Consider the following 15,367-nt stretch of genomic DNA (forward strand, 5'->3'; position numbering starts at 1 on the left):
GTGCTACGCTACACTGCTCAAAACTTGCGTTTGAATCATCAGTGGCAAATTTATTTAAAGGGGTCATATGATGTTGTTAAAAAGAACATTATTTTGTGTATTTGGTGTAATGAAATGTGTTCATGCGGTTTAAGGTTAAAAAACACACTGTGCATTATTGCTTCACATCATATGACCCCTTAAAATATGAAAACGTACTTACAGGATGCGAGTCAGAATCTGGGATGTCCTTGCAAAGTTGGAATTGCCCCACTTTATAGAAACACAGATGGCATTTTAGACTTCTCTTCCAGGTTCAGGAAGCAGTCCTCCATTAAATGCACTGCACACATCTGAATATTTGAGTTGGAACGTTCCAGAACAGTGTTGTAAATACAACTTAACCACTGGTTTCTAGTTGTGTCCTCTTTTGGAAGGCCAAACAAAGTAGTTTTACACAGTATCTCCACGACATGGCAGCATGGCAGCCACATTTATAAAACTATTCTTTGTATTATACTGTATCACCTTTGCATCAAATTACAAAAAAAAAACCTGTTAACGCTAATGCGAGGGTGTTTCTAATGCAGCGTCTATGGGAGGGATGGTATATTTGACATCGTTCTCTTTTCTGACTACCGATTTCAGTCTCTCAACAAAAAAAAAAAAAATCATTTTTATTGAAAGTCAAAAAAAAAAATGTCTTTTGCTATTTGTGCAAATCGGAATGCAAAAAATATATTTGTGGTACTCACACATTCACTGCTTTTGAAGTTAACCCAACTTTGACGCCTTCTGCTGCTGATAAACCCTGAAATGTGAAAAGGTCCTTTCATTATTATGTAACTGCTGCTGCAGCTTTTAAATGTAAAAGAGCCAGAAGAGAATAGAATTTTGTCTCATCCGTCTGTGTTCATCCGCGGTTGAGAATACTTTGAAAGCTGTGCGAGACGTGGAAAGTGAAGTATATCTGGGCCTTTAGTGGTCAGCTGTTGAAGAGCATGCCAAAATTGAAATTGCTGATGGGATGAAGATAAAAGATATCAAGTATAAATTGAGAATGTTATGTTTTTAATAATATAATTGTTTTCAGTGATTTGAACTGGTTTATTTACATCAAAATACGGTGGTCAGTTAGGGGACTTTGATTTAGTCTGTAACTCTTTGTTAGATAACAGATTCAGTTGACCGGCTTTAGGTCAAAACAGATCCATCTCGGAGTAGAAATCTGTGGGCCACCTGCAAATCTCTGCTGTCGTGCAGTTCAGGAGTTCAGCTGTGAATGTGGGAGAAGCCCGTTAAACCAGATGCTGTTCCTGTGGAGAAACTGACAGCTTGAAGCATCTGAAAGGACCTTTGGCTGAACTTGCTGTAGCAAGATCTTGACCATGAGGTGTCATTATGTTTTAATGATACATTTCTTAGTTCATTCATAATTTGTTGTTTTTTACAAAATACTATATAAATAAAGATTACTTTGCCTTTCTAAAGATCAGCATGCTTTTAATGCATGTAAACCTCATCTGTGTGTGTGTGTGTGCGTGTTACGTCCTAGACGTGTCTACACGTGAGGGTCATCACAGCAAACAAAGGAAGCGGAGTGAGGCAGAATCTGAGATCTTGAAACACATTTTGTAGCAGGTCTCCTTCAGGAAGTGGGTTGTGAAAGGGTGTGTGTTGAGTAGAGGTGTGGAAGACCAGCCTCAACCTGCCCTACAGGGCACTCTCTCAATAACAGCAGGAAGAAAGACGCTCGTCCCGAAGAGGCATTTGAAGCATTGTCTTTTTATTATAGCATTGTCGCGATCTGGCTTTTTATTTACATATCCAACAATATAGGCCTACGACAGTAAACATACGACGCAATAATATATGGTTTATCTGTGTTCTTCAAGCCATCTCTGTTATTTTCATCATAATAAAGTATATTTACAATCCAATGCTAATCGACATAGCCTTTTTTTACCGTATAGAATATATTATCTGCCATATTCTGTGACAAAAACCGCAGTTATTTCAAACACTCGACTGATGTTGTGGAGTAAAATCTATTATTAAATGTCCTCTTTAATTTGTAAACACTTCTCTTTGAAGTCTAATTGCATGTTAGTTACAAGTTTGCCGAGGTTGAGCAGCTTTTACTACTGTTATTGCATACTTGGCCTACATTTAATAAAATCAAATTTGCTAATATTTTGAGGGCAAACTGTAATACAAATCTTAAGCATTATGCAGGCCACAAAATTAATGCAGACGGGCCACCCGTTGAGTATCCTTGCCTTAACCATTCCAACCATTCCAAAGTTGAATAATATAAACAAAATAATATAATATAAAACGTCTGCATTCACATCATACTGTAGCTCCCATGTCCTAAACTCCCATAATGCATTGGGTTGTGACAACACATTCCCATTCTCTACACTCTACTGACTGCTAGATGACATGCTAGATGTAAATTGCAAAGTTACTACTAGTCAACAGAATGTCTGGACTATCAGAATAAAGTGTTACTAACTGGGGTAAACATTTGTAGAGGTTCAGTATTAAAAGTGTTTTAAAAGTGGCCTGTATCTACCTGAACCTAAATGCATTTCCCTAGAAGTTAGTTAGCTCGTCTTAGGTGCGAGGAATCTTTTAACCCTGTTTATCTGATTAACTTAGTGTTTTTTTCCTCCACGAAAAGCTTTCAAGGGACAGATTGCGAGTGTCATTAACACCTTAATCCCCCCTCATTCCTCCACCCCCTCTGAACCCGGTGCTGTTTGCTGTCACCCGTTACAGTGAGAGATTAGAGAGCAGATCTGGAACGTCTCACTTAGCAGCTTGTTTGGGGGGATGGGATCATCTTAAATGCAGGATGAAGTCAGAGCCAGATGAGGACTCACCCGCTCATCACTGATGACTCAAACCCACACGGCATGACCTCTGGGAGTGCTGCAGGAGTACCGTGTAGCAGATAGCAAATCTGAGTTTGATGGGAGTTTCAGGATATCATTGCTCCCTCCACTTGCACTGAATGTGAATTGGATTTTAATGTATCATTCTTTCATTGGCATTGCATTTTTACTGAAATACAACGAAGTGTCACCTGACCACAGTAAAGCAGTTGAAATAGAATACTATTAGTGTTGGGGAAAGTAATGCATTGCAATATTGCATTACTTTCTAAAAGATAAACTAATTACGTTACTTTTTATGGAAAGTAATGCGTTAAGTTACTTTTGCGTTACTTTTTAAATATGACCAGGGCTTGATTGTTTAAGATGTTCTATTTATAGCAAATGTAAAAGTCCTTTCACTCCTAAAAGTGTAATGAATAAACCTCAGGCTGAAGGAAAAGTAAATTCACATCTGTACTGTTGAGAAAAACACTGGAGAAAAAGGTTCATCACTCTTCAGCAATAAAAAACAATGAAGCACAATTGTTAGTTTATCTAAAGTCATGTTTGTTTATTAGTATGGCTGAACTGGATCATCAAAGGCCAGCAGCAAAGACATTGGTTAAAAAAATGTGATTTAGATACATTTGTGTTATTTAACATTTAATTATTGCAGGTTTGCATCATATTGTGAGTGCATTTCACTGTTTTAATTCACTTTGATGAATACTACATCTGTTTTTTTGCGAGTGGGATGAATTAATGCACATTCAAATTTAGTCTAGAACTACACCATGTTCACACAGCACACACAACGCCTCTGTACTACTGATTTCTCCTATTATTGGGACAGAAGACTTGTCTGTCAAAAAATGGGAAAACAAAGTGGCGTAATTTTTTGAAAAAGCAACTCAGATACTCTCTTGTAAATTAAAAAGTAATGTGATTACATAACTCAAGTTGATTACGTTTCCCCCAACACTGAAGACTATGAACTAGATTGTATGTAAAGGGAGTGGTGCCATAATGCTACGCATTTGTAGGTCATTGTCAGGGTGTTGCTATGCAGTTTCTATGGAATTTTGAGTGGTTGCTTAGTTGCCAAGTCAAAAGCATCCTAACTCCCTAAGTAGCCCTGCAAATGGCTTCGGTCCCTCTTTTAATCTAAATCCATGGCAGTTGTTTGCTATTTTACCATCCATCAGGCATAAATGGTGAGTTTACAACAGATTGCTAACCCAGAATGAATGCCAGTAATAGCAATAGCATTTATGTTGGCAAGCACATCTTATAATATTTTTTTAAATGCATATCTGCGATTACATTCATGGCACATCAATGGTGTATTACAAGATATCAGACAGTTGTCACTATTAATCAGCTTTGTAATGGCACTGAATGGTGACAGAGTTTCTGAAACTCCAGTGAGTTAATGAAAGCCTTCTGTAAAAAGATAAATATCCATATTTAAAACTTTTTAAACTATTATCCCTTGCTTCCGGAAATTACCATGGTGACGAGTAAGTCAAGTATTGATGTATGACATCGTTGTAGTGGAAACAAAGGTGAGAATTAATCCCTCTCTTGAGTTATTTTGGCTATACTCTAGATTTGTATTAGTATCAGTCTCCAAATTTGGCAATGTTCTAAATTAGACCTCGGATGGTTTAAGTGTGAGAATATTATGGAATAATTTTCAATTTTGGATGAACTATTCCTTTAGAAGTCACACCAGCTTTGAACCTGGTACTAGGTCTAGAGATCCCACCAAAGGCAATTATAGTTCGAATTAGGGATGTCAAATTTCGATTATTTCCATGATCGATCGTCGTTTAAATTAACGATCAATTAATCGATTAATCGTTAACCATAATACTGCAAAATGCGTCTATTGCAGGCACGCAGTCCGCGGTATGACAGGATGTGCAAAAGCCACACACACACACACAAAACGCGAATTCTCACTTGAATTAAAGAGGTTTTAGTCTGAATAAAATGCTAGTAGCAGGATTATAAAATGAATAGATGAGATTATGATCATTTGATAAAATGAAGAGAGCGCGCCATACTTTTGAGGTCATTTTACTTTATTGACAGTTTCCAATCCCGCACGGAGAACGCTGAACGCACCTCTTGAAATGGTTTTGTGGTGCTCGTTGTTGTATTTTAAAGCACAATTGCAATGTTTTCAACGGACATTATTGTATTTAAAATAAAATTATCCGAAATGTGGAGCGCGTGTGACTGCGCTGCACATTAAGTGAACTACATCGGCGCTGCTGCACCAAAACACAGTTGCTCACATTAATTTGATCCTGCTGGATTCTGTCCTAGAAAATGTCAGATTTTTAAAAATCCGGCATACAGCGCATTAGATCGTGACAGTGCATGCGTGCAGACGAGGATGAGCGAGCGCGGCTTTGGCTAGATTAATTTGGAGGTTATTGCTCATGTCTCATTCGGCACAAATCGAAATGTTTCCATATTCGCAATGTATTTGAATGTTAAACTATTATTTATAATGTAAACTAGGCTTGTACTTAAAACGCATTCGCATATAGACGGAAAAGATGATCCTCTTCATATGAGCAAAAACGTCCTTGGCATAACAGCAGAGTGGACCGGTATACTACGGTCTATTTAAACTGACCAGTGTAACCTTTTAATGTTTAGTTGACATTTTATTTTGATAATGAACAGACTGCGATGTAAGTTTGAATCGCTAGAATATACGTGTGCAGCAGGCTCCGGGGCGATCGAAACAGCTGAGACATTAAAAATATATATATATATCTTCCGCAGAAGTGTTTACTTTCATTTGTGCACACTCACAATAAAAACAGAAGATTTGTGCTCTTGTAAAATAAAGCAAACAAACAGAATGCGTTGTCATCCTTTTTTTTTTTTTTTTTGTGAACTTATGGAGCGCCCACACTTCTGTTTTAAATCCGTTAATCTTAATTAGCCTATTTAAGTCGGATATATTTCGCATTGCCTATTTAAAAAAAAAAAAAAAAAAAACATGAAAACAAATTGTTATTTTTATGTTGGGCCTATTACTTAGTAGGCTATAAATTTTCCTTAAAGCATCCCATTTTGTCCCAGGGCTTAGAACCTGTGCCCTAGTCAGGTCCATGCAGAAACTTGTGAACGATGCTCGGCGTCATCGTTTAGTGACAGCAGTGAATGCTCCAGGAATGTGTCGGTCACAGCGCCTATTAATCGCTGTTTTGAATCCAGCAATTATTTATTTAGAAATGATAAGATCTGATTATGACAAGTGTGGTATAAAAGCTTTGTTTATTAGAGGAATAATAGGTTAACTGGAAAATGTTAGATCGCGACCATGCTTTTGGACCCCATAGTCTTCATTTACGCGGCTTTGTTCTGGTTTGCCGGTTGGTCACGAATTTCCACAAATTCAGTATATTTAGGCATTGTTTCTTTTCCTAAATATTCATAGTCTAACCCTCTAATTTCCCAGGTTTATTTTATTATCTTTCGCTTTTAATAACTGTTTTCGCATCTCTTACTGTGGTAAACATGGGAAGGGAAATTAAAGATTTCATGAATTAAGAATTCGTTCGATTTATTAATTTGTTCCCTTATTTCACTTAAATCATGGGTTATTTAGGGAACAAAATTAATGAAACATGGACAATTGCCACATTAATAATTCGTAGGAATGAATTAACAAGTTGTAGGAATGAATAGACTACCTGTCCTGTCACTGTGTCCCGCAGCCCTGCAAAGCGCACGATATAAAACAGTTATCTGATGAAATGATTAGTAACTACATTTCTATTGCATTTAATGTTGAAGAACTTTTATGTTGTTTCTATTTTAATGTAATTTAAAGTTTAAATCACATTAAAAGCTTAATTTGTACATTTTGAATGAATGATGATGCTTTTATATATTGTCACCATCACTCACAGCCGCTCGCACGTGTTGAGTGCGCATGAGCCGCACGCAGCCCAACATTGAATCGGTTAACCGACCATTGATAGCCTTAATCGATTGCATCTCTTATCGACAATTAATCGATCATCGATTAATCGTTGACATCCCTAGTTCGAATACAGACTTATAGGGATAGTTCACCCCAAAATGAAAATTTTATGTTTAACTGCTGTGCTTACCCCCAGGGAAACCAAGATGTAGGTGACTTTGTTTGTTTATTCAGAAGAACACAAACTTGGATTTCTAACTGAAACTGTTGCAGTCTGTCAGTCCTATAATGTAGGTTTATGGGATCACGGCATTGAGAGTCATAAAACATACATAAACAAAACCAAATTAAACCCTGCGGCTCTTGACGATACAGTGATGTGTAAAAACAGAAAAGATCAGTCTGTGCAAGAAATGGAACAGTATATTCGTTTTTTTACCTGTGATTTTAACCAATGTCTAAACTGTCCTGAGATTGTTCGCATCTTCTTCTTCAGTCTGCACATGAGACATTTTTTTTCTTCTTCTTGCTTGCAGACTTATAAGTGCATTACTGCCACCTATCTCTCAAATGGACTATTGACACTCCATCTACAATCTCAATTTGGAGTGTCAATGGTCCATTTGAGAGATAGGTGGCGGTAATGCATTTATAAGTCTGCGATCCGCCGTAAAGTGAGATGAAGATGACGCGCCAGGAGTCAGCTGTTGAGAACACACTCAGGACAGTTCGGACATTGCGGTGAAAATTAGAGGTAAAAAAACAATGTAAATACTGTTCAGTTACTTGCACAGACCGATCATTTTGTGTCTTTACACATCAATGTATCATCTCGAGCCACATGGTTTCATTTAGTTTTGTTGACTCTCAAAGCCGTGATTCCCAGCCGTTTTCAACCTGGGCCATCTTTTGCCATTGTTCATTGGGGTTGAAACTAATCAGTTTCCTCTGACTCATGCATAAGAAGTCATACAGGTATCACCAACAGTCACCACAGCATGAAGAGGGCAGCCAGTGCATCCTGAACCATGTTCTGCTTCCTGACAGTCTTCCTCAGTTCTCCACATCGTTTTCATTTTTGCCAGCGCCACACACACTTCATGAGCAAACATTTACTTTCAGCCTCAGAGCTTTACATGATCATTGGTAATATTCTTTATTTACTGTACATTTCTGTGGACATTACGTACAGCCTCAGAGATTCTGTCGCGTAATGATAGGACATGCTCAGGGCTTCTTGGCAGTCATGTCCTAAACTTGGCCACACTTGCAGAACATATAGTGGGTGGAGAACAAGGTTAAACACTAAGCATATGTTTTTGTATGCAGATGGTTTGTGTAGAGCAGCATTGAGAAGCATGTGAACGGAAATCCTCTCAAGACCAGGGTAGACTTGGTGGAATGTCTAAAATAACTTTTGTAGATTGTTTACCTGTTAAAAGAAGTCCTTATGCAACATTGCAAAAAGATGGCAAGGGTGCTTAATCTCCCGACGGCGTCTCCACCCTTCACCGCTGCCTGCTAACTTCTCCCAGATGTGTACGTCAGTGCACTGTGGGCAACACAAGTTAAAACCCATAGGGGTGTGTAGGAGCCTGCACAGAAAGCTCTGCTGAGTGTGCACCCGTGAAGGAGGGGCTTCCTCCTTTAATGTCTCTCAGGGCCACGAGAAGAAGCCAAAAGCCATCGGTCCATTCATCCAGGGAAATTTGAGTCCAGCGGTTTAAAGCAAACACAGACTGATTCTCCCAGGGACTCTACCCCTGAATCTGCACTATGATGAACCCTCTAGTACCTGTGCCTGCTTTATATGTATATAATCAGATAATCTATGCAAGTTCACATTAGAGCTCCCTTTCTTTCTCCTGGTAGTTTGGCGATGTTCTAGAAACCAATGTTCTGTTTTTCAGGGTTCTATATAGTTTTCTCATTGTAAGCTGATTGGCCTCACAGGCAAGTGATTGTTATACAGAATTGTGTTAGCAGCTTAGCACTTTCTGTCACTCAATGCTAATGCACAACACTTTATTCACTTGTGACATTGGTGGATGACTCCCACCAAGAGCATTTTTCTCCAGCATGACAAGTGACAGTAAGCACAAATAATAGAACCCAGACAGGAATTTGGGCAGGGTGTTTTGGAAATAGGAAAGTGGATCACATTGGCAGTTTCTCCAGAACACACAGTAGGAAATGCAGGAGAAAATGGGAAAATAAACTGTGTTGGGAGGCATAATGATTGGTCGTAAAACTCCTTTGAGTCCTGCTTTTATGAGCGTTTGTAAAAATCCAGCAAAACTTGAAAAGGGACCTTTTCAGTGTGGAAGTTAACGAGAGATGGGTCGACATGAACAATGGCCAGAGACCTCGCCCACTCTCTTTTCCCACACCCACCCGTGGGTGGCTGAGGGGGGCCATACGCAACGCTCAACTGATGAATTATGCTTTTAACATGTTGCGGTCCTCTCGGTTGTGACTCAAGTTGTGAACAACTACTGCCTTCCTAGTTTGGGGCACAGTGTGCTGGAATTTAGGGTTTATTCCAACCACATCTCCAGTGACCCCTGATACTGGGCCCCTCCCATGGAGCCTAGTCAGGTGAATGCAGTGCCAGGCACAATACTGAAACATGAATTTATTAATCTGAGCTGTCTATTTAATGACAGTATATGATAAATGCTTTCTCTGGGTAGGTTTGACTGTTTGTAGGCCTTGATTGCCTGATCTGTTTTATCAACTGTTAAAATAGTTCAGAACTTTTTATTTATGTATTATATTTTTTATGTTTTTGCAATACTGCTGTGCTGGTATATTGTCAAACACCCTTTTACAGTTGGTTTCATTCCTTCTTTTGAAAGTCATTATAGCTCCTGGATAAAGTGTAGGATGTTTATATAGGTAGCCTATTTAAAATTAAAATTTGACTGTTTAAGCTATAAGGCCATCAAGCCGTCAGGATATTTACAATAAACTTGAAGTCCGTGGGCTTACTTTTTTGAGGATTGTAACCAAAAGACAAATTATGGTTTGAAAATCAATGATTTTCAAAAGAGAGAGAGAGAGAGGGAAATACCTCAAGTTAGCATTTAGTCATGTCCATAACCTAAATGTATACCATTTAGTGTCTAAACCAATTTTTGGTTTGTGGTTTGCAACATTTGTTTGTATAAAAGAATGTATGAAATAATGATTTGGGCATGTTGTTCATCAGCTATTGACTCAACATCCCTCTCTTTACTGAAAACTGCCAATTAATGAAACCACCTTGAACCTGTAGACTTTGTTTTCTGTCTGGTAGGCACTGAGCCATTCACGTTACCCTAAAACTTTCTGGAAACAGCCAGCCTTAGATCACTGAGGTGAATTTGTTTTCCCATAATGCATCAGTGCAGCGAGGATTACTCTGTCAAGAGTAGTTTAGGCTTGGTGACTTAATGGCTTGCCCTCTCTCTAAGTCCCATTGGAGGTTAAAGAATCCACATTGGGTCTATGCCGATACCAACCCAGACTGATCACTGAGAGACAGGATGGAAAATCCACTCTAGTTTCTGCCAGGCAAACCTGGAAAAACAATATATTCATTGGTATAACTCCAAGTCTCAGCCTCCAGACTTTAGGATCAACTTTGTATTTGCTTATTTACGAAGTACACCAGTTCCCAAAAAAAAAGAAGAAGAAAACCAGTCCCTAAGTTCCTGCGTGTTCCGTTAGGTGTTCATAGTTCTTCTCAGAAGAAGACATAAGAAGAAGACAGTTGAGTCCTGATGAAAGCCAGAAGCAGAAGCACTTCAGTGTGTTTTCTATCAAGAGACTTGCAGTTGTGAAAATTCCAGGACATACAAAAAAGCCTGTCTGGACTCGATCATAATAATCAGGCCACCAAAGAGCCAAACTAAGAACAACTGCGGCTGGATGCTTTGATCATTTCGGAAGCTTTTTAAAAGCATTTAAAAATGTATTTAAAGAGTAATTGAACAGAAGGTGGGCATTTTCTTGCCTGTATATCCCTGAGAAATCTGTTAAACTTGCGCTGAAAACTGTACCTTATATAGACAAAGAACAGTCCAGGTGTGGTTGCTGTCTGACTCAGCACAGAGGGGGGCTGTTTTTGAAGCAAGTTATGTTAGTGTTCATAGCAAAGCCTCATTAAAACACTCTGCTCCTCAAATTATATTCTGTGATTAGCTTCACAAGTAACCTCACCTTGGTAAGCAGGTCCCCGTCCTTATTGGGGCAATTCAGTTCTGCTTTAAGATGTGTTGTATGTGTTCGTAGGATTTGTGATCACACTTGATCTCTTAATCTACTTGCTCCAGTAGCATGGAGTTCATACAGCACTTATCAGGGTACATAAGAACATGTGGATAACTTCATCTCTGCTTGAATACCTACAACAGTTGAGGTTTTGTTTTTATAATGATGGCCTCCAAGGTGGCCTCGTGTTTTTTGTTAGAAAAAAACATGTTCAATCATAATCCATGGGGGTATTGAGGGGTATAAACCGTCAGGCAGGTCTGATTAGATTTGCACTCTTGTCCTCATCAACTTCATATGAACAGTACTAAGGTTAAAGTTTATCTGACTGATCTGTTCTCTTGGTTTACCATGTTTCTGTACATTTCTGTACTTTAGTCTTAAGCTTCAAGTGCAAAAGTATTAACAGTTGTCATTCTTGTTTTCTCTTGCAGAAGAGGTTGACTACAGCAGCTTTGGCACCAGCACTCTGACCCGGAAAAAGAAGGCCGTGGTCACTCTTCGCAACGACCTGAACCGCAAACGGCCCCACATCCGCATCGGCATGCCTCAGGATTTCCGTCCCGTGTCGTCCATTATTGACGTGGACATCCTTCCTGAATCTCACCGGAGAGTTCGGCTCTATCGGCATGGCTCGGACAAGCCCCTGGGATTCTACATCCGTGATGGAACCAGTGTTCGTGTTACTCCCCATGGCTTGGAGAAGGTCCCAGGTATCTTCATTTCCCGTATGGTACCTGGAGGCCTGGCCGATAGCACGGGCCTGCTGGCCGTCAATGATGAGGTCCTGGAGGTCAATGGCATCGAGGTCACAGGAAAAACGTTGGACCAGGTGACTGACATGATGATTGCAAACAGCCACAACCTTATCGTGACCGTGAAGCCGGTGAACCAGCGCAACAATGTGGTGCGAAGCAGTCGTATCTCGGGCAGCTCTGGTCAGTCATCCGACAGCAGCGGTTCGGTGGGATACCCCGCCATCACCGCTCCCACTGGTGCCACCGCCATCTCTCTTGGCTACAGCCCAGAGGATCTGGAGAGCGACGAGGAGTCGGACATTGTAATTGAGAGCAACATCAAGAGGCCATCACGACGCTCCAATGCCTCGGTAGCTTCAACTGCATCCCGGTCCCAGACACAAACAACCACCGTGACCCCACCCAGCCCCCCTACACGACCCCAAACAAGGCCACCATCCACAGTGTCCACAGCCTCTTTCCATTCTCAACCGAGCTTCAATGGCACAGTGCACAATAGTTTGAGTTACAAGTTGCACAAGGACCTTACCCTCCAACACCACTCCTACCACAGCAGCAATCCCTCTATGCGGGATAGCAATGGCAGCTTACACAAAATCCTCAGTAGCCTGAGGACAGACCCCCGTCACAGCCTGGCTTTACCCAGAGGAGGGGTGGAGGAGGATGGCACAGTCATCACTCTATAATACATATACTCTCCTTAAAAAATCCAGCCCTCCCAGAGACTCTGCCTTTCAGCCTGGGACATTAGACTCCACTTTGAACATCACCAAACCTTAAGGGTTTTGATTAATGAATAATTTAACAGAAACAATATCTGGAATTTTACTCTTTTAAATGTTTTTCTATGTTGTAATGTCTTAACTGTCACAAATCTTTCAGATTTAGTGGCATGTCTCTTTTTCTAAGCAGAACCACTTTTTTTATCTTGTCTATCGGTGTTTCTCAGTTCTTGTTTAGCTCTGGATCATTTTAATCATGTTTTCTAAATGTCTCTTGGGACCAGAAATTGGGCTTAGACCTGTGCTACTTTTGTCTTCTGTTTACGCTTTGTATCTGAAAACAAGTATTTGCCCCAGCGTAATAGAAAAGCCAGTTACAATGTGCAAATGGCAAAATGAATTTACACTTAATCATAAATACAAACACTTTGTTTGCCCTGCCCAATCCAAGTTAATAACTAAATAGCATTTATATGAATTATCATGATCTTTTGGTGATGCATATCTGCTGTGTTTAGTACATCTGTATGTCACCTCAATGCTAATGAAGCCTCACTTCTGACCTCCACTCAGATATTTAATGTTGATGTAGCCACTGACCCTGCTTAAAGGGATAGATCACTACAAAATAAAAATTCTGTCATGATTTACTCACCGTCAAGTTGCTCCAAACCTGTAAGTTTATTTCTTCTTTGACTTTCAAAGTTGTTTGTTTGTTTTAGTCAGTGACTACCGTTGACTGTTTGCTTAGTGACATTCTTCGAAAGTAAGAATCTGCTTTTGTGTTCAATAGATGAAAGAAACTCTTAAAGGTTTGGAGCAACTTGAGGGTGAGTAAATGATGACAGAATTTTCCATTTTGGGGAGTACTGTCCCTTTAAGTAGTCAAACTTAAGCTATTAAATGGATAAAGTCTTATATCATCCTGTTTTACATTGGGAATGCACAGTTTATACCCAGTAATTTTGTTTATAGAGAGAGAGTCTGGAATAACTTTTGTATATAATTTAAAACCACTGTGGATGTACCTTTTTTTACTTTGACTGCCTCGCTTTTGTCTTCTTGAACAAAGACTTACCTTCATATCCACCATTTATGTGCCTTACTGCCCTTCCTACAGACATAGTTCACTCAAACAGACCAAGTATTTGGATCTGTCCACTGGAGATATTTTCCTTTTGGTTAAAGCAGGGACATGGTATAACACGTGCGTGTGCGAGTCGAAAAATATTAGTTGTGAGTCGCCATCTGCTGGTCACTGCCTAGACTGCCTATCTTTTGCTGAAAAATCTTCTTTTTTTTTTTGTGCATTGCCGTTCATGTCTTGGTTCATCTTATATGTGTATTTCTATTAACATTAAATAAAATTCATATAAATCCAAAACAAGACGAGCTAAAAAAAGCAGATTTCTTGAGAAATGTGTTCAACATTTGTCTTGGGTCTTAAGTCAGTCTTGGAAGGACAGTTTCAGCGTCATATTTATGGTTAATGCATTAAAGTTCAGTGTCTAAATGGTCCTCAAAGCACGATATATTTGTCGGGCAGTCGAACCACATTTAAAGTGGTAGTTTAAAGCCCATTTAGTACAAAAAAAAAAACAAAAAAAAAAACATGTGAATATTGTCTAAATAGTTTTTACTGATGTCAATCATTTTTTTAAAAAAAAAAAGAAAAATCCATAATAAAATTCTGAGATGGACAAACGCATTTTGTTGTTCTTTCATTACATTATTTTAACCTTTTAACTGTCACCCACATTTTTGAGCATTGACTTGAAAGTCTAAATTTTTATAATTCATGACTGAAAACATTTTGTAACATGATTTGGATGTACCATCTTCATGGTAATGCAGTTTTTGAATTTAAAATTGGTTTCAAATGATGAATTTTGAGATTTTATGTTTCCAAGTGATATATAATTTCTGATTATTTCTAAAGTGTGATAGAGAAATATATATATATTTATTTATTTATTTATTTATTTATTTTTGGGACAAATATCAGAACTCCTGTTGTGATGTAGGTTTTTGAGGTGCACTCTTGCCATAAATTAATCTATTACTTTTCCTACATATTTTTTTTACCAACCATATACACTCACCTAAAGGATTATTAGGAACACCTGTTCAATTTCTCATTACTGCAATTATCTAATCAACCAATCACATGGCAGTTGCTTCAATGTATTTATGGGTGTGGTCCTGGTCAAGACAATCTCCTGAACTCCAAACTGAATGTCAGAATGGGAAAGAAAGGTGTTTTAATTTGAGAGTGGCTTGGTTGTTAGTGCCAGATGGGCCGGTCTCAGTATTTCACAATCTGCTCAGTTACTGGGATTTTCACACACAACCATTTCTAGGGTTTACACAGAATGGTGTGAAAGGGGAAAAACATCCAGTATGTGGCAGTCCTGTGGGTGAAAATGCCTTGTTGATGCTAGAGGTCAGAGGAGAATGGGCCGACAGATTCAAGCTGATAGAAGAGCAACTTTGACTGAAATAACCACTCTTTACATCCGAGGTATGCAGCAAAGCATTTGTGAAGCCACAACACACACAACCTTGAGGCGGATGGGCTACAACAGCAGAAGACCCCACCGGGTACCACTCATCTCCAGTATAAATAGGAAAAAGAGGCTACAATTTGCAAAAGCTCACCAAAATTGGACAGTCGAAGACTGGAAAAATGTTGCCTGGTCTGATGAGTCTGGATTTCTGTTGAGACATTCAGATGGTAGAGTCAGAATATGGCGTAAACAGAATGAGAACATGGATCCACCATGCCTTGTTACCACTGTGCAGGTGGTGTAATGGAGTGGG

General features: G+C 39.2%; 1 protein-coding gene across 1 annotated transcript in view; it reads left to right on the plus strand.

Moving 5' to 3' along the window:
- Positions 1 to 14,146, plus strand: part of LOC113090771 (partitioning defective 6 homolog gamma-like) — a 44,985-nt gene extending 30,839 nt beyond the window's left edge. Inside the window, exon 3 of the mRNA XM_026256356.1 lies at positions 11,502 to 14,146. Coding sequence (XP_026112141.1) covers positions 11,502 to 12,511 — 1,010 coding nt within the window. The 3' untranslated portion in view covers positions 12,512 to 14,146. The remainder of the gene's footprint in view (positions 1 to 11,501) is intronic.
- Positions 14,147 to 15,367: the final 1,221 nt, after the last annotated feature.

The sequence above is a fragment of the Carassius auratus genome, unplaced genomic scaffold (genome assembly GCF_003368295.1).
Source record: "Carassius auratus strain Wakin unplaced genomic scaffold, ASM336829v1 scaf_tig00214021, whole genome shotgun sequence".
Classification (NCBI taxonomy): Eukaryota; Metazoa; Chordata; class Actinopteri; order Cypriniformes; family Cyprinidae; genus Carassius; species Carassius auratus.